This window comes from Marmota marmota, unplaced genomic scaffold (genome assembly GCF_001458135.2).
Source record: "Marmota marmota marmota unplaced genomic scaffold, marMar, whole genome shotgun sequence".
NCBI lineage: Eukaryota > Metazoa > Chordata > Mammalia > Rodentia > Sciuridae > Marmota > Marmota marmota.
In genome coordinates this window covers 68,231,015-68,255,541 of record NW_025999842.1, presented here as the reverse complement: position 1 = coordinate 68,255,541, position 24,527 = coordinate 68,231,015, and the positions used below count along the sequence as shown (strand labels likewise).

The 24,527-nt window shown below is 43.3% G+C and overlaps 1 protein-coding gene across 1 annotated transcript in view; it reads left to right on the top strand.

Moving 5' to 3' along the window:
• Positions 1–24,527, top strand: part of Cnksr3 (CNKSR family member 3) — an 87,434-nt gene that overhangs the window by 60,583 nt on the left and 2,324 nt on the right. Inside the window, exons 3-12 of the mRNA XM_015502394.2 lie at positions 1,984–2,186; positions 2,671–2,758; positions 7,487–7,528; positions 10,069–10,188; positions 12,015–12,074; positions 15,830–15,898; positions 16,146–16,292; positions 21,320–21,444; positions 22,585–22,778; positions 23,259–23,348. Of these exons, the coding sequence (XP_015357880.1) occupies positions 1,984–2,186; positions 2,671–2,758; positions 7,487–7,528; positions 10,069–10,188; positions 12,015–12,074; positions 15,830–15,898; positions 16,146–16,292; positions 21,320–21,444; positions 22,585–22,778; positions 23,259–23,348 (1,138 nt within the window). The remainder of the gene's footprint in view (positions 1–1,983; positions 2,187–2,670; positions 2,759–7,486; positions 7,529–10,068; positions 10,189–12,014; positions 12,075–15,829; positions 15,899–16,145; positions 16,293–21,319; positions 21,445–22,584; positions 22,779–23,258; positions 23,349–24,527) is intronic.

Sequence of the window (24,527 nt, the reverse complement as noted above, 5' to 3'; positions counted from 1 at the left end):
GTTCAATCCCTGGTCCCCCCCCCAAACAAAACAAAACAAAAAAACAGATCCTAAAGATTTCTGGTTCCAGCATTTTATATAAAGATACTCAAGTGCCATTCTGATGGCGTGAGATGAAATCTTAGAGTGGTTTTGATTTTCATTTCTCTAATTACTAGAGATGTTGAACATTTTTTTCATATATTTGTTGATTGATCCTGTATCTTCTTCTGAGATGTGTCTGTTCAGCTCCTTAGCTCATTTATTGATTGGGTTATTTGTTTTTTTGGTGTTAAGTTTTTTGAGTTCTTTATCTATCCTGGAGATTAGTGCTCTGTCTGACAAGCATGTGACAAAAATTTGCTTCCAAAATGTAGGCTCTTTCTTCACCTCATTGATTGTTTCTTTTGCTAAGAAGAAGCTTTTTAGTTTGAATCCATCCCATTTATTATTGATTCTTGATTTTATTTCTTTGCTTTAGGAGTCTTGCTAAGGAAGTCAGGGCCTAATCTGACATGATGAAGATTTGGGCCTCCTTTTTCCTTTATTAGGAAGCTGTAACATTTTTGAGGGCCAACATAATGCCACAAGTGAAAAATTCCACAGCTGCTGTCATGTGCTGGGTCATAATCAAGAAGCAGGCACATTAAATGTAGTGTGTAGAAGTACCTTTAGCAGTGCATATAAGTTGTATATGAAACATGAATGAATTTGTGTTTGGACTTGGATCCCAAGATAGGTCATGCATATACAAATATTCCACCACCACCCTGCCCCCCCCCCAAAAAAAAAAAAAAAAAAACAAAACAAAACAGATCCTGAACATTTCTGGTTCCCAACATTTTGTATAAGGGACACTCAACTGAAAATGACATTGCCACCGTCATAGGCTGTTTCCCTGAGATAATACAAATCCAACACTTAGCACCTGGCATAGAGTAAGTGCTCAGTATGTTGTCCCCAGTTTTTAAATAGTACCAAGTTCTTGGTTGGGGGTGCCATCGAGAGAGTATAATGTAACCCCAGAAATATCTTCCATTTTTGTTAAAACCACAAACATCAATTTAGGATATGTATGTGCAATTGAATACAGAAATATACACTATCCCCTCCAAAGTCATTTCCCATTTATGTGCTATTTCCTAGGATTTGGTTCTTTATCTGAAAGAGAGTCTAGGACAATATTGTCACATGAAATTGATGTTTAAATTACTCAAAAAAGTCAAACCTTGTTCAGAAAGAACATAGGTTAGAAGTTCTGGAGAGGGACAGTAGATAGGTTCCAGGTGAAGTGACCCTTGATGTGGCTGTTTTGTGAGTCTTGACTGATGGAGAGCCATCCACTCAAGGGCTACAGTGTTGCTTGCTGTGCTGGAAACAGTAGTCAGCCATGCACAGACCCCTGCTCCCCACCTGGTGCAGGCCTGGCATCCTATTCAAGGAGGACAGCACAGACACAGTGGTGCAGATGGGGACAGAAGCGGGTGGTGTGTCCCTCTGGAACATGCAGCAATGTTGGGAGGCATTTTTTTGTTGTCATACTGGGGAGGGGATGCATCTGACATCTAATAGGGAGAGGCCAGGGGTGCTGCTGAACATCTGGCAGTGCCCAGGAACTTTGCCACCACAGCCAAGAATTGTCCAGCCCCACATCAGCAGGGCCGAGGCTGAGAAAACCTGCCTGCTCAGGATTAAATGGTCAGGAATCTTCACAGAAGAGGGGACACGTGGGCCAGCACCCGAGTGATGAGAATGAGCTGTCCACGCTGAGATCTGTGGGGAGAGACAGAATAAGAACCAAGTCCTGTGGCAGAGCAGGCTGTGGGTGGAGCAGAGTTGCCAGTGTGGGTGGGATTGGGTGAGTTTGGCTGTGGGTAGATGGTGTGGGATTCTGGGCTGGCTGCAAAAATCATTCTAGTCACTCAGTGGGCTCTTGAGTTATTATGAGAGTCTGGACATTGCTGATCATTTTGCATTTTTCCCTTTGATTTTTATTTCCCATAGAATTATGGCCTTGAAACTGATAATATGAAGAACTTGGTTCTGAAACTGCGGGCATCTTCCCACAATTTACAGAATTACATAAGTAGCCGGCGGAAAAGTCCAGCTTATGACGGGAGCACATCGCATAAGCCCCCCAACGAGTTCCTGACGTCTGTGGTGGAGCTCATAGGAGCTGCCAAGGCCTTGCTAGCCTGGCTGGACCGGTGAGTCGCCGAGGGTCTCAGGGGCACAGGAGGCTGTACTTGGTCTGAGGAAACTGAACCATCGTCCTTCTCAAGTCCTTTCCCTGCAGTGCGGGAATCTTAGATCAGCGTAGATCCTCGGGTTCCTGTGGAAGTTGCTTAAAAGGTTAAAAACAGGAACAAATTAACCTCAGCCTAGAAGAGAGGGCGACTGTGGCTCAAGGTTATGTTTTACTGGGTTAAACATTAATGATTGAGTATTTGATTGGTATGAAGGCTGTTAGATCACTTCTGATGTGATGTTAACTTTCGTGGCTCATTTTTTGATGTGTTTTTATCTAGCCTTTCTCTTCTCCCATCCAGTTTCCTCTTGCACGTGTTCCTTGAGGAAATAGCAATGGGAAAGATACCTTGTGTGGCTGTGCTTGCCAGCACAACGTGCAGAATGCCCGTGGGTTCTTCTCACCCCCATTTTGCTCTAAGCAGAATTTTTGTTACTTTCTAGGGCTCCGTTTACAGGGATCACTGATTTCTCAGTAACAAAGAACAAAATCATTCAGCTTTGCTTGGACCTGACCACGACCGTGCAGAAGGTGGGTAGTATACTATTGTCACTTTCCAAAAATGTCTTCTCCCTTTCTCTTCTTTTTCAAAGGGTGGGCACCCAGTATGATGTATGCCTACATTGCTTCTCCCAAACATTTTTTTTTTTCCCATCAGAATCTGGGAGAGACAAAAAACTTAAAATTAAATGCATTGTGCAGACAGTTTCTGTGAAAAATAATCAGTGACCTTTGAATCTGAGATGACCTTCTTTTATTTTAAAATGGTTGAACTAATAATAGTCTTATTCTTCTACTCGAATATTAGAGCTCTTACTTTTTTTTTTCAATTAAATTCTGGAGTTTCAATTAAATTCTTCACTGCAATCTTTGTTCTGAGCACTTTGCTGTATCTGCTGATTCTAACCTTTCATTCTGACTTCTGGTTGTTGGATTGACTGGTCAGGATAGACTAGGTTATGAGGCAGTAACAAACAACCCCTAAACTTTAGCAGTTTATTCCTTGATTACTTGCTTCCAAATGGGTCAGCACAGAGATGTGCTGTGACTTTCCTTTCTTCAACACATAGACTGACAAGACAACCAGTATCTCATGCAGCTGGTCCTCATGGCACAGAGATAGAGAACCTAGAGGTTCACATGTTCTGGTTTGGAAGGGACACATGTCCATTTCACTCTTGGCTCATCGTCCTGACCTAGTAAGGGCCCAAGAAGTTTTGTATCACTCAGTCTGTAACTTATCTAGCTTGTATGATCTTAACTTTTTAAAAAAAAATTATTTGAAAATGAGCACTTAAGCTAGCCACCTCCTATTATATACTTGGCATATAGTAGATACTTATTAATTATTTTTTAATTGAATCGAGGCTATAAAATATAAGGAAGTGTTTCCCCTACCCCATATCTTGCTTGGTTCTAAAATTCTGTGATTCAGTATTTGTTTCCACTACTTACTTGGCAAGAACTGAAGAAAATCCTCCCCTCAGTTCTGACCATGCCACCGCAGAGATGCAATCTTGAAAAGACATATGCTTTGTACATTTCTGAAACAAGAAGAGTGAAATTAGGCTTTGCCTGTGGCAGGTGTTTGAGATCCCATCCTGAGCAGCCATTGAACTTTGTGTAGGCGCTTTCGAGGCCAGAATGAGAAAGATGCTTGGAGCTACTAAGTGGCACTGTGTTTATGTGTTTTAATGATGCATAAAGTATTTTTGACAAAAGGAGCCTGGCACCAGATGTGGTATATTAGTTATAGCAGCCGCCGAGGCCTGGCATGGGTTGTAGAAGGTGTTTTCCTATCCTACCTACCTGGAGTGGTCTCTTTCCTTTCTGTTTCCTTCTCCTCCTAATATTCTGCCTCCCACTTTGATTTTTAACTTGAGTTTTCTTGTAATCAATTAAATGAAAGTGGAAGAGCTGAACATTGTAATTAGGAAATGGGTCAGTTTTGCGCACAGGTCACCAGTGAAGGGCCCTACCCCAGGTAGCTGACTCAGGCGGCCCAGTCAGCGTGGGGACAGGCGGGGAAGTACTGAAGTAGGTGGCAGAGGTGGTGGCATTTGTTTTCACAGCATGAGTCTGCTTTGTCTGAGAGGGTTGGTGTTGCTTTGCAGGTATTGGGACAGTTCCTTCAGTCAATATTTATTTAGTTCCCACTCTGTGTCTGTCCCTGGTCTAGGCACTGGGGTGCCAGAGGGAATAAACACCTGAAAAGGAAAGAGAAAATTAAGTGCTAAATGAGGAAAATCATATACACATATGCACAGAGGCATATGTAATGATATATATGTTATATGGGGCGGGGGGACACAATGCCATGATGCTAGAGAAGAGCTGAGCAGGAAACACAGGGCCGAGGGTAGAATGTGACCTGGGATGCTTGTGTGTGGTGTGACTCCCTGAGGAGCTGAGTCTTTGGACCAGGTACGTCCCGTGTCACCTGCAGGGAGGACTGACTGCTTTGCCTCAGGAGGGCGCCCCTCCTTGTGTTTGTGGAGGTGTTGGCCCTTGTGAGCTGCTGATTTAGATAGATCTCCCCATGGGAGTCTCAGTGCACACACACATATATACACACATGGAGGAATTTGGGACAGTTACCTTGATGAGTGAGTTGGATGTCATTTCCAATGTGCGGCATCATGGCGGCCACACGATCGACAGCTCCAGGGAACTGCCCACTCTCACTGCATCTTGACAGAGATCTGTGGACTCTGGAGGAAACCCATCCTTTCCATGTGCTCCTTTTCCCTGGGGAATGGAGAATGAAGGGTGCTTCTCTTTCTAGTGTTGAAGACCATGTTTTCCCTCGTGTCTCCATTTGTGAAGAAAAAGGACATTTGCTTGTCCTTTTCCTCCTCCTGCATAACTTCCTTTTCTCCCTCCTCTTTATTGCCACATTCTCTGCCTCCTTTCTTCCAGTAATTTATCATCTGCTGATTTGGAGGTCAAGCCCCTGCCTTTCTTCCACTGCACGTTTCCTTAAAGACTGTCTCAGCTGTGGTCCTGCCACAAGTCCAGGGATCCACCTTCCCAGCCAGTCTCGAGGCGGTGGAAACCATGTGGGAAGAGATGTGGTTCCTATTCCCAGCCTGTCCTCCACATATCAAAACTGAACGGTGATGGTGAGCGAGATGAGTGGCAAGGGCAGGTGTCGAGTGCCAGCCAGTCTGGAAAGAAATAGGGAAATGAAGAAGATTTGAGCTCAGGAAATGGGGAATAGAGTGAACAATGGCTGTGGAAGTGAAAGAGGAGGAGTCCACGGTTGAGCATGCCTTGTGTGTTGGGTGTCCACAGCTCTGTTGTCATCCTGGGTTACAGAGAAGGAAATAGAGGCACAGGGAGGTTGCCCAAGGCTGCCCTGTTCCTGATAAGGTGCAGTGAGCAGTGCAGGCAGGAGCAATCTACTGGCTGCCAGGCCCAGGTGAGTCTGCTCATCCAGGTGACCAGGGACTGCCAGGGAGGAGCTCTGCCCACTGTCTGACTCACCAGGGTGACTCTTCAGTCCCTCTTTCTCCATTCCATCACCCCCATGCTAAGCAGCCGGAAGTCAGGTCTGCAGCTGTTTCTTCCCAGCAGAAATGGGAGTGGGAAGCCACCTCACCCTGGGAGGAAGTAACGCTGAGCCCTTTCTCATCTGACTTGAGTAGTGTGAGAGGCAAACTCACCCCTGTGGGCTCACACAAGGAGCCTGTGTTCTTGGTGGCTTAGAGCCATGTGGTCATATCACCATGTTGACTCTCGGTTATGGTGCATGGAGAGGAGCTCACTGCCTCAGGTTGACAGTCTCCCAAGGATGACAGGGCTTATGTTGTTTTGCAATTTGGAATGAAGGATCAGAAATACAGATTGTTAGTTATATTTCCACCAAAGCTCCATGACTGTACTGTTCTTCTAAATCTGGTGTTTATTAAATAACTCTGCCACTTAGACAGTAATAACAGGGTACACTGCAATGGTAGTGAATCGTCTAGTTCCATCAACTAAGAGCAGAAAAGCAGACATCTTTGATCTATAGTTATTATATTTTACATAAGTTGCTCCTGTAGCTGGGATTCACATCAGATTCACACATGCATTTTAGATTAAAAACATATGCAGTTCTAAAATTTCTTTTTTTTTGATTGTTTCCTCCTGGGTCGCTCTTTTCTGGAGTCTTTGTAAATTTGGGGTTCAGGAGAGTAGTTATTTTAGTTTCCTACTCTTTTCTCAGATAGAGAGCATTCTAAAACATTTTAAGGAGACAACAAAAGTCTGATTATTAAAACACAGGGTGGAAATTGGTAGCCATCCCCTCCACCAATGATAGTGAAGAAAGAAAAGATCTAAAAATGACATATTGATTTAAGTAGAAATAGTTGCCTGATGATTCCAACAGAGTTGGAACTGTACAAGAACCTAAAATTGTTAGCATTGTCCTTACGGTTGTCCCCATTTGGGATTGTGCTTAATGATGCTGGCAGTTCCTTTCCTTCCACATGTACCCCGTGGAGTAGGTTGAAATCCTCTGCTGTGGACAGTTCTAGAAGGTTAACTGTACAAGTTGAAAGTTTCGCATTGGCAGTTTTTCTTTAGTGGCTTCTGCACAGGACAATGGCGATTCCCATAATCAGCTGGCCCTGTTGGTACAGCATTCTGAGCCTTTTGTTCTCAAGCTGGGTAAATAATGCTTTGCATTCCGGCCCTTCGTTGAATGTCATCAATAGCATACCTCCACACCACTTTTTTGGCAGTGTGTTAATGGATGTTTTGTTAAACCTTTTTCATCTACCAAGGACTGAAATATCTGATTTAATCTCAGTGGTGCTTAAAATAAACTTTTGTGGCTGAGTTTACTCAAGCCCTCATTTGAAAACTATTCCTATAGGCGGCTCAGAGCTGAAGACTGCTGGCTTGTTGGCCCCCTTGTTCACGAGCCTGGGGTGACTTTGGGAGCCACTGTCAAGTTTCTTGGTCTTTGACTTCTGACTTGCTGTTCTCTGACAGGCTGGAGAGCAGGTGGAGTTCAGCTGGGGCGTTTTTGGTCAGATGGAGCTTAGATTGTAAACTCTTATGGACAGGGAAGAGTGGGGTCTCAGGGAAGAGCGGCGTCAGCTCCGTTCTTGCTCTGCCCCTCCGTCCTGTTGAGGTGAGGGAGTGCTGCTCAAGGGGTGTGTCAGGTCCTTCTGAGCCCCATGAAAAAATCCAAAGAGCTAAACTGTAGTTATTTGGAAGTTTTCTATTCTTATGCTTAGTTTTCATTTTCTTCTTCCCTTTCTTTAGGATTGCCTTGTGGCAGAAATGGAGGATAGAGTTTTAACTGTAGTAAGTATACTTTCTAAAAGTTCTTTTTAAAGTTCCTTTTCTGAAGGCACTGGGAACCACACTGATTCAAATAAAGGTGCTGGAGCTACCTACCTCAGGATATACTTGGACATATTGGCTTTGGAGTTATGAATCTATTCCTCTACTAATTTAGGGGAAGAGTAAAGTTACTTAGCAAGACCAATGATTGTCAAAATCCCTGTGCTTGGATTAACTGTATTGAGGGGGAGAGTTTCTGTTTTGTTTTATTTTATATTTCTTTCATTGGGGTACAGCTTATACATACATTGCTAGCTTAGACTGGTAGTAATGGTTAAACTGATGTGCAGATTTCACATAAGGATCGTTTTGATTAAAAAAAAAATCTTGGCAAAAACTTGATCATGGGAGCTGGGGGTGTACATGACTGTTTAAAGAGAATTTTGAAACTATTCCTCATCACTTCCTCCTTTTGACATAAGCCAGCCTGTGTTCTTTTGATAAGGCCTTCCTCCTACTGATGTTGAGGAATTTAGCAATTAAACTGCTATAAATATATTTTCCATAAATAGGGAGGCCAAATAAATTGGAGGCATGTAAAAAGTGTCACTCCTTGGATTCTCCCCCTTGGAAAGAAAAGCCTTTCTTTGGAATTTCCTGATTCCACTGGTTATTTAGCTTTGAAAGGTTAGATGAAGCTGATTGAGGAACTACCACATGTAACCACTGTGACTTCTGCCCAGGCAGATCCCAGTGGGCATGCTCACTGGGTAAAACTTCAGAGTTTTACCCTGTCAGTGTTTGGCATTCAGAAAAAGCCAGTGATCACTATAGATACCACAGACCTAATGCAAAACACAAACCTACAAGACTTCTAGGAGATGTCTTAGGAGAAAATCTTAGTGACATTCAGTTTGGTGCTGAGTTTCTAGACAGAAAATCGAGCACAGTCCACGAAAGAAAAATGGATAATGTAGACTTCATTAAAATTAAAAACTCTTCTCTGTGAATGCACTATTAAGAGAAATGAAGACAAACCACAGAAAGCACAGACTGGGAGAAATATTTTCAAAACACGTATCAGATAAAGGACTTCTATCTAAAATATGCAAAGAAGATTTTAAACACAATCACAAGAAAACAACCCAATTAAAAAGTAAACAAAAGATCAGAATAACACCTCATTAAAGAAGACACTCAAATGGCAAATAAGCTCATGAGAAGTGTTCATCATTTTTAATTAGGGAATTGGAACTTAAACAATGAGATACCACTACACACCTGTTAGAGTAGCCAGAATTCAAAATACTGATAACATCAAATGCTGGTGAGCTTGTGGGGTAACAGGCATTCTCCCTTACTGCTGATGAACTGCAGAATGGTACAGCCAGTTTAGAGGACAACTTGGCAGTTTCTTAACCAACACTAAACATATTGTAACCATATAATCCACCAGTTGTGCTCATAGCTATTTACCCAAAGGAATCAAAACTTGAGTGCACAAATTCTGTATTATATTGCACACAGTATTTATAGCAGTTTCATTTGTAAGTGCCAAAAATTGAAAGCAACCAAGATGTCCCTTTATAGGTAAACAGATAAACAGATATGATACATCCATAAAATAGAATATTATTCAGCAACAACAAGAAACAAACTGTCAAGTCATGAAAAAATATGGAGAAATTTCAGGGCATGTTGTTAATTGAAATAAGCTAATCTGAAATGGCTATATGCTGTATAATTTCAATTATTTGACAAACTGGGAAAAGCAAAACCAATGAGATTAAAAAGATCAATGGTTGCCTGGAGTTCTTGGTGAGGAAGAGGGAATGAATAATTAGATCAACCACAAGCGATATTTAGAGCAATGAAATTATTCTGCAGATATTGAGTAGTGATGGATACACAGCACAGTCAAAACCCATAGATTGTGTAACATGAAGAATGCTAACATTCAATATGCACTTTATAATAATGTTTCAATATTGGTTCAGTTATAGCAAATGTTCCACACCAGCGCAAGATATTAATAATAGGGGAAGCTGGAGGAAATAGAAGTTCAGATAGTAGATAGAAGTTCAGAGTACTGGTTCAGCTTTTCTGTAAACCTACAGACTTGACTTTAAAAAGTAAAGTCTATTTTTTAAAAAATGTTTCAGGCTAAAACAACAACAACAACAATACTTTTTTTTTTTAACCTTGTCAGTATTTGGTGTTCAGAAAATATGAGTGGTCTGTGGTAAGCCATTAAGGTGGCTGGGAGTAGATGCATCCCCTTGAACTGAGAAAAGAGGGTTTCTTCCTGCATGTACTCTCCAGTGGTTGTAAAGGTGTTGTGGTTATAAAGTCGCGCCTTTTAAACAGAGCTGAAGTAGTGGCACCACCCCCACAGATTGCAAATATGGGGTCCAAATGCCATGTGTTCATTGAGCAGAATTAACAGAATGATTGCTGAGCAGAGCTAGGGATGATAGGTGGATGCATTGCTTGAACAACCAGCTTGAGATTAACATGGTTAACCTTTGAACTCTCCTGACTATTGGCCTCTCCAATTCTAGGTCAAGGTTTTAAATGGCATCTGTGACAAAACAATCCGCTCTACCACCGATCCTGTTATGAGCCAGTGTGCATGCCTGGAAGAAGTTCACTTACCAAACATCAAACCTGGGGAAGGCCTGGTAAGAATTCTGATAACACTTGTTTATTTTCAAGTAATGCACACCAACTTTTACCATAGTTTTTTTTTTTTTCTTTTAAATCTCTTATTGCTTTCATTATCATTCTGAATAGTAGAATTACATTACAGTTATACAGTTAAGAATTTGATACATTAAATTTCGTTGACTTTTGTTTATCTTCAAAGTATAAAAATAAATAGAATTTTAAAACTTTACACTCCTAACTTAATGGTTTTATTTTTAGGACTTAGCAATGCAAGGAAATATAAAACATTTATGCAAAGGAGAGATGGTCTCAGGGTACAAAAACAACATCTGTTCTGAAAGTGTCTATTAGCACTTAGGATGAATGTGAGAACAGGCTGGTTGGAGGAAATGAATCCTGAAAAAACCTTCAGAAATGTTTCATAAGACATGCATGAGCTATGTAATAACAGGCCCTGAGAATGCGTATTGCAGATTTCCTAGTCTGGAACACTCATCCCGTCGGATTAATACGCTGAACTTTGAGGGAAGCAATTGAGGCCCATTGATTAGCTTAGAGGCTTTGAGTCAGAGAGCACTCACAGGTCAGTTTCCTCTTAGGCTGTTGAAAATGTGCCATTAGGTGACACATGCCAAGTGCCCGGTGCTGAGGGCGCAGAGCGTGTGCCTTCATGGAGGGCTGCAGCTGCCACTGCTGCTATTGGTGGTGGTGCTGGTGAAGATGAGCAGAAGAGGAAGAAGAGGAGGAGCCGTGGGGGTGTAGGCAGTCCCTGCTCTTAGAGGGGAAAACAGAACTCATATCTACAAGCTGAAATTCTTAGTGGGTCAAAATACACGTACTGAGACTTGGCTTCAAAGTAAATGATGGATCATGACATATTAAGTTTAAATAGGGAGGAATTCCTGGAGATAAGTTCATAGGTAATACTGAAACAGATACATGCCCTGCAGAGATGGAGCGGCCATTTCAGATCATAATGTTGCACAGGCGGGGTCCTGGGAAGGGAAGTACTGTTGGGTAAGGGGGGAGCTCATAGACTCTGCAAAGAAACCAGAGGAGTGGGGAATACCCGAGGGCCTTAGTGTTTGATGAGGTTCTCTTTCCAGTAGGTTGCTGAGCAGAGCAAGTTCAGGGCCAAAATCATTTCTGCATTAGTACAGTGTAGACACGCCGGTGAGCAACTGCTTTCTGCCCTGTACCCTGTTTGCTCTTCCCCCATCTTATAATAGTTTTAATAAAAAATATTTTATGCATGGTGCGTCCTATTGACACGCCATTTCCTTCTGATTTTGCCTCCAGGCTCTTAGGAAGGAGCGTAGCCTACTCAGACTTCAGCTTCCCTTCAGACGGAGCCATACCTACTACTAATGTGCTATCTGTGTTGTATTATTTAACAATCTTCATTTGTACGCCCCAGTCGAAGTTACTGTGGGTTTGAATAAGTCACACTGCTGTTACCCTTGATACCAATTGAACTGGATGTATTGTGTCCCTGGACAAAGAAGTAGTCAGGAAAGAACAGTCCTTGTTTGAAATGCCTCCCTGTTTGAGCAGGTCTGAGAAAATTCCTACATCATAAAGAGTCGGGACAATATTCTGTGTGCCAGGTACACAGATTGTCATATCAAAGAGATCTCACGGGTCTGATCTCTCTCACCAGACTTTTGATTTGTTTAGTTCTCCTTCACTGTCCTTTGGATTTTGTTTCATGGTGCTTCAGAAGGCTTAAAAATGAGTATTGTTCTGTGGCGACTGTGCCTGATTTGTAAGTTTACGTCCCTCTCTCTGCTCTTCTCTTTAAATATTGGAGTAACGGGTTAATGTATTTGTGAAACTCTAGGGCATGTACATCAAGTCAACCTATGATGGATTGCACGTGATTACTGGAACTACAGAAAATGTAAGTGCATCCCTTAAAGTTAAAAGCCATTGTGTGTTTAAACAAATTGACACAGAGCTCTGTACTTCTCATTTAAATGTTTGCATGCTGCTATCGGCAGTGGGAGCTGGTGTGGGTGCCTGTTTTGTTTATATCTGTTGATAGAGGGCTGTACTCTTATCACCAGCTGCCGTCACTTTATTATTTAAATTGTCCTTTATTGCTCTTGTTCACACGTCATGCCTAGCTTTTACCCCCAGTCTTGTGGTACCTTTCTTTTTTGCACAGTGCCAGTGCTAAGCCACGAATACAAAAACAATGATCTCTTTGTTGTTATGAATCACTCTTATAAGAACTGGGTTTGATGGCCATATGTGTAAAATGTAATTTTGCGGGGGGTTAAATGGAATTTTTATGTCTCCAAAGCAGCTATTTTAGGATTTTTTTTTTTTTTTGCACAACACAAATTCTTTTTACAGCATTATATTTCATAATATTTGTCATGATTCTGAAATTTAGTCGTCCCCCGCTCCCAGTCCTGTGAATGGAAAAAGCAGGTCTGTTTCAACTGTGAGAGAGACTTTGTACACAACTCATTTCCTTCTGGAAATGTGGCTATATGTAGGGTTGTATTTTTTTCTCTTCACTTTTCAGTTTGTAAAAAGTAGCTATTCTTGCAACTTGTGGTGTGGCTGGCTTTTGAATGACACTGACATAAAGCTAAACACATGTGAGTAGCTTCCCTGGTATGTGTCAAAGAAACGGGAATTAATCTGTTTAATCAACCAAGACAAGAGGAGATAATTTCAAAAAGCAGCTATTTTTCTAATCTCTTTGGAAATGCCTGTCCAATTTTGTGCTTTGGCTGCTTTGTCTTTTGATAAAAGAAAATAGCATGATCTTTGCTGAGTGTTTGTGATAAACACTTGATTTTTGTAGTAAGAAAATTACATTGCTTAAGGTAGTTAATGAATCCCAAGTGGGTTGCACAGTTCTGATCCACAATTAAATGGAAGACAGTTGTGTCTTTAATTATCCCCTGTTGAGGAAACACTGAGAATCAGAGGGGTTTTTATATCATCTTACCTGATAGGTAAGATCAGCACAGGAAGCTCTGTTTTTAGGCGGGGGAGATGCTAAAGAAAAAGTACTCAAGGCTTTCCATAATTCCCCCTCATCCTTGTTGGAGAGTTGGTATATTGCAGTTCAACCATGACAGGAAGTGATATCCACGTATCAGTCAGTACATTGTTTTGGAGTCCGATGGATTTAGAAGGTGAGCATTGGTGTTTTCCAAGAGCTGAAGGTTTGCAGTCATGTGATTTGGTTATTATATTGTTTGACTTAACCAGACCTGGGGGGTTCCAGACTCTACCTGGCCTTCTTAAGCAACTTCACGTGGACTATTTCCCCATCATTACCAGCAGGCATAGATTCCTTCCTTCTGCCCTGTCCCTTTTGCTTAAAGAAGAGAGTTAATAAAAGTTTAAACAGTTTTTGAATCAAATAAATGTCCAATGTCATTAGTGATATATACCCCCGAATTCCAACCAAAATCATACTACTGGGTGACAGATCTAGGGTTGACCTGGATGTCATCTATTCTGGTGTTGCCATGAGAGAAGTGGTTACTATCTTGTTAAATATCTAAGAAAGAAAACTTGTCTTATCCCATTGGGTGATCCATTTAAAAATGTTACTCATTCTTCAGTTATTCAGCTTGTGTTTACCTAGGATGTTCTGGACACTGGGTTAAGTCTTACAGGTGAGAGTGGGAAGTAGGTAAGAGCCTGCTTCTCAAGCACATAATGTGGATACTTTACACTTACTGGTGTGTATTTTATCCTTGAATGGCAGGAGAAAATGTCAGCTTCAGGTTAGTTTTCTGGCTGTCACTTAAGGTCACAGTGATTTCAAGTCACAAAGTTTTCCTGGAAGCCTAGAAGGGTGAGTGGTGGTGGGCAGAATTGGATGGACCATTGCTTTCCAACTGTGTTGTCTCCGTGTTTCTCCATCTTGACCTCCAGGCTGGATACAATCCACTAGGCCATTCTCAGACTACCAGTCCAGTGTTTTGGAAAGTTACCCGAGAAGTCAGGATCATTTCACTGGGGTGAACGTCTATTGGACTTCTTTTTTGATATTATGATATTATTCAAGATCTTGATGAGAGTCTTGACCACTCTATCCTTACTCCTTTCCTCCACCCCCGAGATTCTCTGGAGAATGAGGGCATTATTCTTCAGGTCATCACCCATCTGCAGGAAACCGGAGCAAGCCTCACTTTTCAGTAGTTGGAGTCCTGGTGAAGATAGGCAAGAGCTCCTGCCCTAGGGAAAATTTTGGTATCGGGCTCTCTCTTTACCAGTGTTCTTCCAAACACAGCTCTTAATTGCTTGGTAAGATATTTGAGAAATGGCTGCAGGAGGATCCTTAGGAAGGGAAGTCAGTTCAAGACATTTGTGCACGTGCTTTGAGATTGGGACATTCTGGCTTTGGGCTTTCTTTTATAAAATGAAGCTTACCTTATATGAAACCTTTGCTCAGGATGCAACGATGGGCTAAACATCTGACACGTGGGTGTGAAAAGGAATGTAGATAAATTCGTGTTTTAAAGAAAGCGCTCAAGAGAAAGAGACTCAAGTTAGGCTTGGCCCTGTGGTACCCACGTTGCAGGTCACAGGTGAGGCTCTTCTGGTTGTAGTGGAGGCAGGTTAAATGTTTTCAGATATAACTGGCACTGTTACTTGTGTCTTGTGTTGAGCCCAGCTAAATCAGAAGCAGAAGTGTTTGTGTAGCTGAATTCTGCTCGCTAATTTCCTGTTGAGCCTATCACGGCGGTTGAGTGAGAAGAATTCAGCAAGTGTGTTAGCGTTTCATTGCTGCCCCCTCCCCGTGTTCAAAGGTGCTATTTAGTTTAAGCGTAGCTGTGAATTGTTTGAAGATTCAGCTAGTTACATAAGATGCAGAATTAAACATTCAACCCTCGATAATGTTGACTCAGAATCTGAAAATCAGAGGCTTAACCTTTTTTCTTCTCTTGGTATATCTTAAAGACTTCTCGGTTACTTACATGAAACAGAGTGCCATGGGCAAAATATTGGACAAATGGATTATATTCTTTTCATATGTATCTCTGTTGTTGCAAATTAATAGCAGTGCATTATTTGGGAGAAACAAAGTCTGAACTTTTTCTTGACACCGAAGATTCACTCATTTTGAATTTAACCTGAAAATGAAAAAAGTAAAATTCATTGTCTTTTAAGGAAATAAATCTTCTGTTTGCTCCCAACTTTCTATTTTAATAGAATCATGGTAATATATAAAACAGGATTAAGGGAAAACAAGATTTATATTCAGGAAGGAAAAGGGATGCCAGAGTTACAAAGATGATCCCTACAGGTTAAGCAGTGGTTTTCTTTTACAAGACTAATAGGAATACGTACAAGGTGTGTTTTAGATGAAATGGCTTTTAGCAGCTAATCATTTTGACAGTGTGTCCAGACTCTCCCTGTAGGTTGGATGAACCAGCTGTTCTGATGGAGAGATTATCAGTGACAACCAACACTAATAAAATGGATGACATGGTGTTTATATGTCAGGTTCCATGGACTGTGGCATCTTGAGACTAAAAAGCATTCTTTTTCCTGAGAAAATTTTATTTCTGGTGCTTGTTGTCTATATAAGAATGAAAGAAAGTGAGAGAGAAGAAATAGAAACAGAAATAGAAATAGAAGGTGTAAAAAATTAAGACAGGTTCCTTTGTTTCTGTATAGTCTCCTGCAGACAGATCTCAGAAGATTCACGCTGGTGATGAAGTCATTCAGGTTAACCGGCAAACTGTGGTGAGTTTATTTATTGAGACCTGATTTTCCCTTTTAGAACTTTTAAAAAAGTCAAAAGTCTTTTTTGTTTAATTTTTTAAAGCTTTTCTGATTCTATCCAGCTTTCCACTGTTTTAAGCAGTGCTAAGATGAACATATTGATAGTGTACCTATTTGCTCTCATTTTGATTTCCTTGCGATCAATTCATAGGCTTGATTTTTCTTTATTCATGAGACAGTCTTCTCTCCTCATTGCCTTTGTTTGAAGGTGGGATGGCAGCTAAAAAATCTGGTGAAGAAATTGAGAGAGAATCCCACTGGAGTGGTGTTACTGCTCAAGAAGAGGCCCACGGGTTGTTTTAACTTCACGCCTGCCCCCTTGAAGAACCTGCGCTGGAAGCCACCTCTCGTGCAGGTAGCTGTTGTCCTAAAGCCTTCACCCAGTATCTGTGTATAAACAAGGCTGAACGTCAAAAAAAAAAAGATTGCCTTTGAAGGCGACTGGTTTTAGGAGTTGGTTTGTGCATATATGAAAGTAATCCTGCTTATATGAAAGTAAAAATTCTAGATCTACTCTGAACAGTATAGTAGCCAGTAGCCTTTTATAACTATTTAAATAAATTAATTAAAGGAAAAGTTCAGTTCCTCCCATCTTCCTGGCCTCATTTCAGATGATATGCTCACATGTGGCTCATGCTGCATATTAGATAGTGCAGATATTGACATTTCCATCATCGCAGAAAGTTCATCTTAGATCTTCTCCTCATGTTATAAACATATACAACTCTGCACAAAGGAACACTGAGCTTGGAGAGTCCCCACAGGGTTGAGTCTTTAGTGGCTCCCTACAAAGGCGTGGTGGGTGCTGTGGATGTGACCTGTCCATGGAGCCCCGCAACAGCTCGATAGCATTGTTTAGGTGTCAGTCAGAACCAACAGTCTTTGGTGATGATAAAAAAACAAACAGACTTTGAGTTTTGTTATTTAAATTCTCTTCAAACAATACAGGTCCTTGTGTCTATACCTGGTACAAGGAGCTCACTGCTCAGATGTCCTAATAATGTGACTGATCCTGAGCGTTTACTTCCTAAGCCAAGAATGTAAAGAAATGACATTTTATAGCTTTTTATAAAATTGAGATTATAATTTTATGTGTAGCTGCCTGTGATTTTTTTTTGTACATCTTCACATGGAAGGTGGATAGTCTCAAGCGATCAGTTTGGATACTTTGTGATAGAGAACACTACAAACATATCTATAAGTCTAGCCCATGGGAGGGTGGGGAGGTTTAAAAATAAATAGTATGAAGTGGAGGGTAGAGTTAGAGGACACATGATTAAGACTGCTTTATTGGAATATGTATACATTGTGCAATGGTCAAATCAAGCTAATTAATGGATGCATTACTGCACATACTTATTGATTTGTGGTAAGAACACTTAAAATCTACTCAGTAATTGTAAGTGTGCAATACATAGTTATTAAACATCATCATCACCATGTGGAATAATAAGAACTCTTGGACTTCTTCCCCCCACTGCCCCAGCTCACTGAAAATCTTGTCCTTTAACCAGCATCTCCCCCACCCTCCTTCCCTTCTCCCTGGTCACCACCTACTTGTCCACTCTTGGCTGCTGAGTTTGGGGTTTTCAGATGGCACATAGAGGTGCGATCGTGGAGTCTTTGTTTTTCAGTGCCTGGCTCATTTCACTTAACATGGTGTTTTCTACGGTTCTGCAATGTTGAATGAGTTGTCTCTTCATTCTGTTGATTATTTCCTCTGCTGGGCAGAAGTTCTTAGTCTGATGCGATCCCTTTTGTCTAGTTTTACTTTAGTGGCTTGTGCTTTGGGGTCGTAGCCAAGATATCACTTCCCATAGCTGAGAATATTGATCATGCCCAGCTGCTTTTGTTTAGTGGCTCAGTATAAAAATTTAAACCTGTTTAGATTTAAATCTTGGATTCTCCGAATGGGACACTTAATGTCTTAGAAGTGCTTTATTCCTGGCAGAGAGCTGATGGCATGCCTCCCAGCTGCCAGCCCTGCCAGCTCACTGCTGCAGGGGAGATGCGGGCTCTGAGGAAGAGGCCATGTGGACTGTGACGGGGAGGGCGCCTCTTCCTGATGAGCTGGCACTTTGGAGCTGGGAGTAGGTGGGACCTGCACTGGCAGGTGAGAGTGTGTGTCACGGAGGTGAGCGCTGCTCTTTAAACACACTCGTCCACACGACGTGGATGGGCTGCCATCAAGGAAGGGCAGAGTTTGTAGGTCAAAGCATCCTGGTGTCACCAGATAGCTACGGGCCTTGGTGGCCCCGCACAGGAGAGGCCGCTGTCCTCTGGAGAAGGGACAGCTATGAGCTTTTAGGTGAGGTGACAGCCACAGCAGACCATGGGTGGTCCTGGTTGGTTCAGGGGCTCTGGGTTGGCAAGGAGTGAGTAGCTCAGACTCCCTGAAGCCAAAAGTGGTAGATAAAATGCCTGGTCAGCGGAGACTGTGTGGTGCAGGTACAGAGGATGAGGCAGCTGAGGGGGTGGACTTCACCCATAGGTGACAGGTTGGCCTCTGCTTTGCATTACTATCGCTACTGTTGTGCAACAGTTGCCATAACAAAGCACCATAGATTGGGAGGTTGAAGTCCCAGATAAGGTGTTGGCAGAGTTGATTTCTTCTGAGACCTTGCTCTTCAGCTTGCAAATAGCCATTTTCTCCCTTTGTCTTCACGTGGTCTTTCCTCTGTGTGTGTCTGTGTCCTAATCTCTTATAAGGACACCAGCCATATTGCATTGATCCTACCCTAGTGACCTCATTTTAACTTAATTGGCTTTTTTTGGGGGAAGGTACCCAGGATTGAACTCAGGGGCACTAAAACACTGAGCCCCATCCCCAGCCCTATTTTGTATTTTATTTAGAGACAGGGTCTCACTGAGTTGCTTAGTGCCTTGCTATTGCTGAGGCTGGCTTTGAACTTGCGATCCTCCTGTCTCAGTCCCTGAGCTGCTAGGATTACAGGCATGCACCGCTGTGCCCAGCAACTTAACATGATCTGCAAATACAGTTACTTTCTGGAGTGCTGGGGGTTAGGGCTTCAACGTCAGAACTTGAGGGGACAACAGTTCAGCACACTGCAATATCTAGACACGAGAAACACCGACCAGGGAGGAGTCCCTTGTGTAGGTCCAGGTGTGGGGCAAAGGGGTCCTGGGCAGCTCAGATGAAAGATGGACAGTGCCAGAGACCTCTTGGGAAGCAGCCACACTGGGGCTCAAGGAGCAGCACAGCCTGGTGGCCAGGAGGGTGGCTCTCATGCTGGGTCCCGAGTCCTCACCTCAGCTCTGTCGCTCATCGGCTCTGGGCCTTTGGCTTGGTGTCTAACCTTCGTAAGCCTCGCTGTCCTAGTGTAGTGCCGGCTCTTGGAGAGAGAGGGCTCTGGGAATGCCAGCAAGACAAGGGAAAAGCAGGTGTCCAGGGTGATGGGAAACCTACGAGGTGACAACAGTCAGAAAGTTAAGAAGCCACCTGGAAGGCAGAGATGGCAGGAGTCTCGAGTCTGAGCTGGAGGTGACAGAGGAAAGTCCACATGGATGTGTCCAGAGCATAATGGAAAATCCTGTTTAAGTACAGGCTCCCCAGCCCCCCGGTGACTCCTGGAAACTCCCGTAGAAGTCTCACTCGTGCATTTTCTCCAGATTTGCCTTCCTGACATGTTTGGGAAGAGCCCACGGCGAGGGAGAAAGGTATCTAGTTTTGCATCTGAGCCACCATCAAAAGGCGGAGCTGTTGAACAGCTCAGTTACCAAGTGTTCTTGTGAAGTGTCCAGGATATCTTCAAAACGTGAATGCTGGTGGACGAATCCTCCGTGAGCTCGCCCGGCCCCGGCCCCGGGCCTTCCTCTGTCTTTCATTCTTCCCTGTTCTTCAGGCCTGGGCGCTCAGCACTCTCAGGAGGCAGCTCTTCATTTTTCTTCTCCTTCTCCTTCTCCTTCTCCTTCTCCCCCAGTGCCTCACCTGTGCTAGGCAAGTGCTCTACCACTGAGCTGTAGCCCCAGCCTCCTCTTCTTTTGGACTCATTAGTGTAACCCTGTCACAGAAGAGGTGTTTCGTTCTGCTTTGAGGCCACAGTCCTGCTAGATGAGGGTTGTTGATAGAGCCCTATATCAGCATCGAGTGCAGAGTTCAGGGAATATCTGTCCTGTAGAAATAATTCCAATCTACTTTTGCTTCTGAGGTTTTAAGGGTCTGGATCCTGGCCCTGTGTCTTCAGATATGGTCCAAGATTGACATACGAGAAGTTGATTCTATACTGAATAGAAGAGACAGATTGTGCATTCATTGGTGGCAAAGTCTGCAAGGGGGGGGGGGGTTGCTGTAGGAGGCTGAAGACTGAGCCTGGCCTCTGTGTCTTGGTGTCTCTGTTGAAAATAGCCATCACTCTGTGACTCTCCTGGTGGCTACTGCCAGCTCTGGCCACACCGGCTCTTTGGTCCTTTCAGGCTTGGAATCTGGTTCACAGTCTTCCTGCAGTGACAGCTTCTGTCACCACCCAGGCAGAGGGGGTATAAAGGTAGCTTTTTGTACCTGGCGCAGGTCCAGCACAGTTCTCTCTGGTCTCCGCCAGATGTTTGCCCATCTTGACTGTGAGACCTCCTTGCGGTTCTTTATCAACCAGAAAAGTCTGTCGTTGTCATTGTTAAGAGTGCAGAAGGATAAGACTGGGGGACTCACCCAAAGTTAAAAAAAAATAGATCCTTTGAGATTGGTAACATAATTGAAGTTTTGTAACAAAATGAAGCCTTATGTACTTTAAAAATTTAATTAACTTAGGTATATGAGTATCTGCAGCACGTGTATGGCTAAATTCATGCACATGAAATAGTGTGCTTACTTGGTGACAAGCAGTGTCCTAGGCTCTTTGAACAATGTATGATCTCTTGATTTTTCATAGGTACCCCCGTTGAATACTGTTCTTATTCCCATTTATTGCCATCTTATGAATGAGGCACAGAGAGGTTGAGTGCCTGGCTCAGCGATACACAGAAATCCAGGAAAGCCAGGATCACACCCAGAGTTCTGAGCCCACAATCCTCGTCAGTACTAGCGCTGCTAGTGAGTTTCATGAATGAACTCAGCCCTGACTGCAGCTCTCTGAAACAGTGTTCTCAGTGTCACTGTCTCACAGAGGAGGAAACTGAGGCTCGGGTGTTCAACTGATTTTCTCAGAGCTCGACTTACACCCTGGCACCTGCCTTTTGATTTAATCCTGCGTCAATTCTGAGTGTCTTCCGGGAGCCGAGTACTGTAGATAGCTGTGAACCTGTGGATGACCTTGGCCTCTGCTTACTCAGGGCTGGCCTTGGCTCGGGGAGGGAGAGGTGTGACCAGGGTAATCTCCTTGCTGACTGACCTCTGCCCTTTTTTGCTCTGTGTGGCCGTCACTGCAGACCTCGCCCCCACCCACGACGACCCAGTCCCCTGAAGGCACCATGGACGCCTCTCTGAAGAAGGAGAAGCCAGCCATCCTGGACCTTTACATTCCTCCTCCGCCTGCTGTTCCCTACTCTCCTCGGTACGCGGTTCCTGTTTTCATGGTGTGCTAGCCCCCGTGTGTGTAGACGAGCAAGAGGGGCGTGAAAACCTCCAGGAGCAGGTTGCTGGGTCGCAGTGTGGCTGGCTGAATCTGGAGCCTCACTGGTCTCACGGTGTGGGGGTTGCAGAGGGAGGTACAGGGGAGGTGCAGGGGGAGGTCTAGGTCACATGGGACTTGAAGCTGTGCAGTTTGGTGAGGGGGTGGGGCTTTAAGAAAAGAATACAGAAATACCTTACTTCTGAAAAGTTTACAAAACGATATACTCCTGGGGCCTGGTAAGGGCCTCTGTGAGGGCTGTCACAGAGGGAAGAAAGGGGTATGTACAGGATGAGGAAGAGAGGGATCTGGGGCCTTTAATCTACCTGAAGAGACATGTGTGCTCATGCACACGCGAACACACATCACTAGGACACACAGGAGGCAGCAGGCTCTGTATTTTGTCCAGTGGTGTTTTCCTGATTGCTTAAAGGAATTTGCTAAGTGCTTATTATTATTATTATTATTATTATTATTATTATTATTATTTACCATCTGGTAACTTGAGATAAACCAAAATTAAGTTTTATTATAAACTGACATTTAGATAGAATTAGGGAGGAGTCCGTGATCCAACATTTTCCGGTTTCTTTATTCAGTTCAGAAATAGTCTCCATTGGTTACTATAAAGCATCCTTTGTCTCTGTGGCTTAATCTTCAAATCTAACAACTTCATTATACATCAAGAGTCTTATTTGATGAATCTTGACAAAGATACTACTCTCGGTGCACGAAAAGTGGTTTGGTAGCTCACGCTTCAACTTCTGATTCTTGACACGGATAGGAACTTCAGCTGCAGGGTAGAACACAGGAGCACCAGAGCTCTCTTTGCAAAAGCATCTTTGTACCATTTAGGTATACGTGACCAAAAAGCTGCCTTTATTGTGATTTATCAGGGTCACAGTACTTGTTCTTATTTGATTAGGAGCTGTGTGTTTGGGGGGCCACTGGGGTTGAGTAAAGTGACACTTTTCCTCCAGTGGAGAGAGGAGTTTCCTCACGTGTGCTCAAGGGGGTACGATTCCCGTGATTTTTTGGTAGGAGACGAGGTGAGCATCTTAATCGTTGCACATTATCTTCCAGGGATGCCTACGGCGGATTCAGCAAGTGTAAACAGCCGTTGCCTGGCCCCAAGGGTTCGGAGTCCCCGAATTCCTTCCTGGACCAGGAGAGCCGGAGACGAAGGTTCACCATTGCTGACTCTGACCAGTTGCCGGGGTACTCGGTGGAAACCAGCGCACCACCCACGAAAATGAGAGAGAAAACACCATCTTACGGTGAGTTTCCGAGCGTTTGTCTTGTTCTGCTGTTTTCCCCTGTTACGTCTCCTCCCACCCCTTCCTTATTTGGAACTGTTGGGTGAATTTGGCAGGCTCAAAGGGTAATCCAAGGAAAACATGAACCTCAATGAAATTTTAAGTATGAGGCCTTTATTCAGCTCTGGAGCGCGGCCTCGTGAGTCATTGCTCTGCTGGCCGCGAGGCCCAGCTGGCCGGGCTCACATTTCAGGGTTAGCTCTCGCTGCCTGGTTTTAACTTGGGCGTTGTGGACTCAGAGGCTCAGGTTTAGCATGCCTGTGTCCTAATTGCTTGCTACGGAAACACAGTGCTTTAAAATACTTCCCTTATTTTAAAATCTGTGATTGCTTCTGCTGAAGGGGCTGTGCTCCTATGGGGATCTAAGTTGGAAATGAAGGGAAAGATGCTGAAGTCCCCAACCTCTCCAACCTGGTCACTTTCCTTCTTGTCCCTTTGAAGGCAAGCCCCGGCCTTTGTCCATGCCTGCGGATGGGAACTGGATGGGGATTGTGGACCCTTTTGCCAGACCTCGAGGTCATGGGAAGAAAGGTAGGTTTTATCTAAGCAGACCTGGGGGGCCTGGGCCTCTCCTCTATTCCTGAATGTGTGATGGTAATTGGAAAGTAGTTAGCCTCTCTGACTCCCATTCTGTCATCTGTTAAACCAGGTCTGCTGAAGCTTTCTAAGGCTCCACTTATTTCTGGGATGGAATACAGGGAAAGATTACATAATCCTAGTTAGTGAGTGCACATCTCCTGATTAGCATTGTGGGCTTTAAAAAGGCTGTAGACCTTTAAAAAAAGGTCTATTTAAAGTTTTTTTTTTTTAACAAGTGAAATAAATTGCTTATTAAATAATCTCATCCTGAATTATTGACTTATTACTGGAGTCCATTTATTTATTTTTTCTGATGAGCCAATGTGGAGTTTTTTCTCCTCCCCAATCCTTCTTGGGTTAGAGAATGGTGACTATTTGAAAGAAATTTGTGTTGAATTCACCTTGTAATCAAGGTTCCTGGTTGTTACTGCTAGTCTTAAGGGAAGTGTTTTAAAATGTTCGGAGTTTTGCTGGATCCCCTTTGGTTATCAGCATCGGCAGGGCATGACCATGACCTTGCTTGTGCAGTGTGGCAGCAAAGAGCAGGCAAAAAGTTAAAGCTGGGTGACCCTGAGGTTGGTAAAAGGAAGGGGAAGGACATTCTGGAGGCTTAAGCTTCCAAAGTGATCATCCCCTGACATCAGCTAGGGCCTTGGGAAAGTGTCATCTGAGTACTGCTGTCACTAGGCTTGTGCTAAAGTGACAAAGGGTCAGGATGCCAGTCTGTGGTTCAGGATACTCTTAGTTTACTTGTGAGACTGAGGAGTAGTCAGCAGGTGGCAGGCTGCACTTTGTTTAGATCTGGGGATGCTGACATCTTCATTGTCATGGTTCTGAGCTCCACGCAGCCTTTTTTGTTTTATTTTGTTTTTTTTGAGAGATGGAGCGTAGGAGTTGGGGAGTATGAAAATGGGAAATGGGAGTCCCCTCCACTCTTTCTTCTGCATTTCTTGTGTGATTGATCTAGAGTTGCAGATGTCTGTTTGCATTTAGCCAACGGTATTATTGTGACTCACAGAGCGTGAACTTCACTCTTCAAATGTACAACATGGTGGTTTTTTTGATATTCACCTTGTAATCAAGGTTACTGGTTATTACTGAATATATATGTGTGTCTATATATATATATAT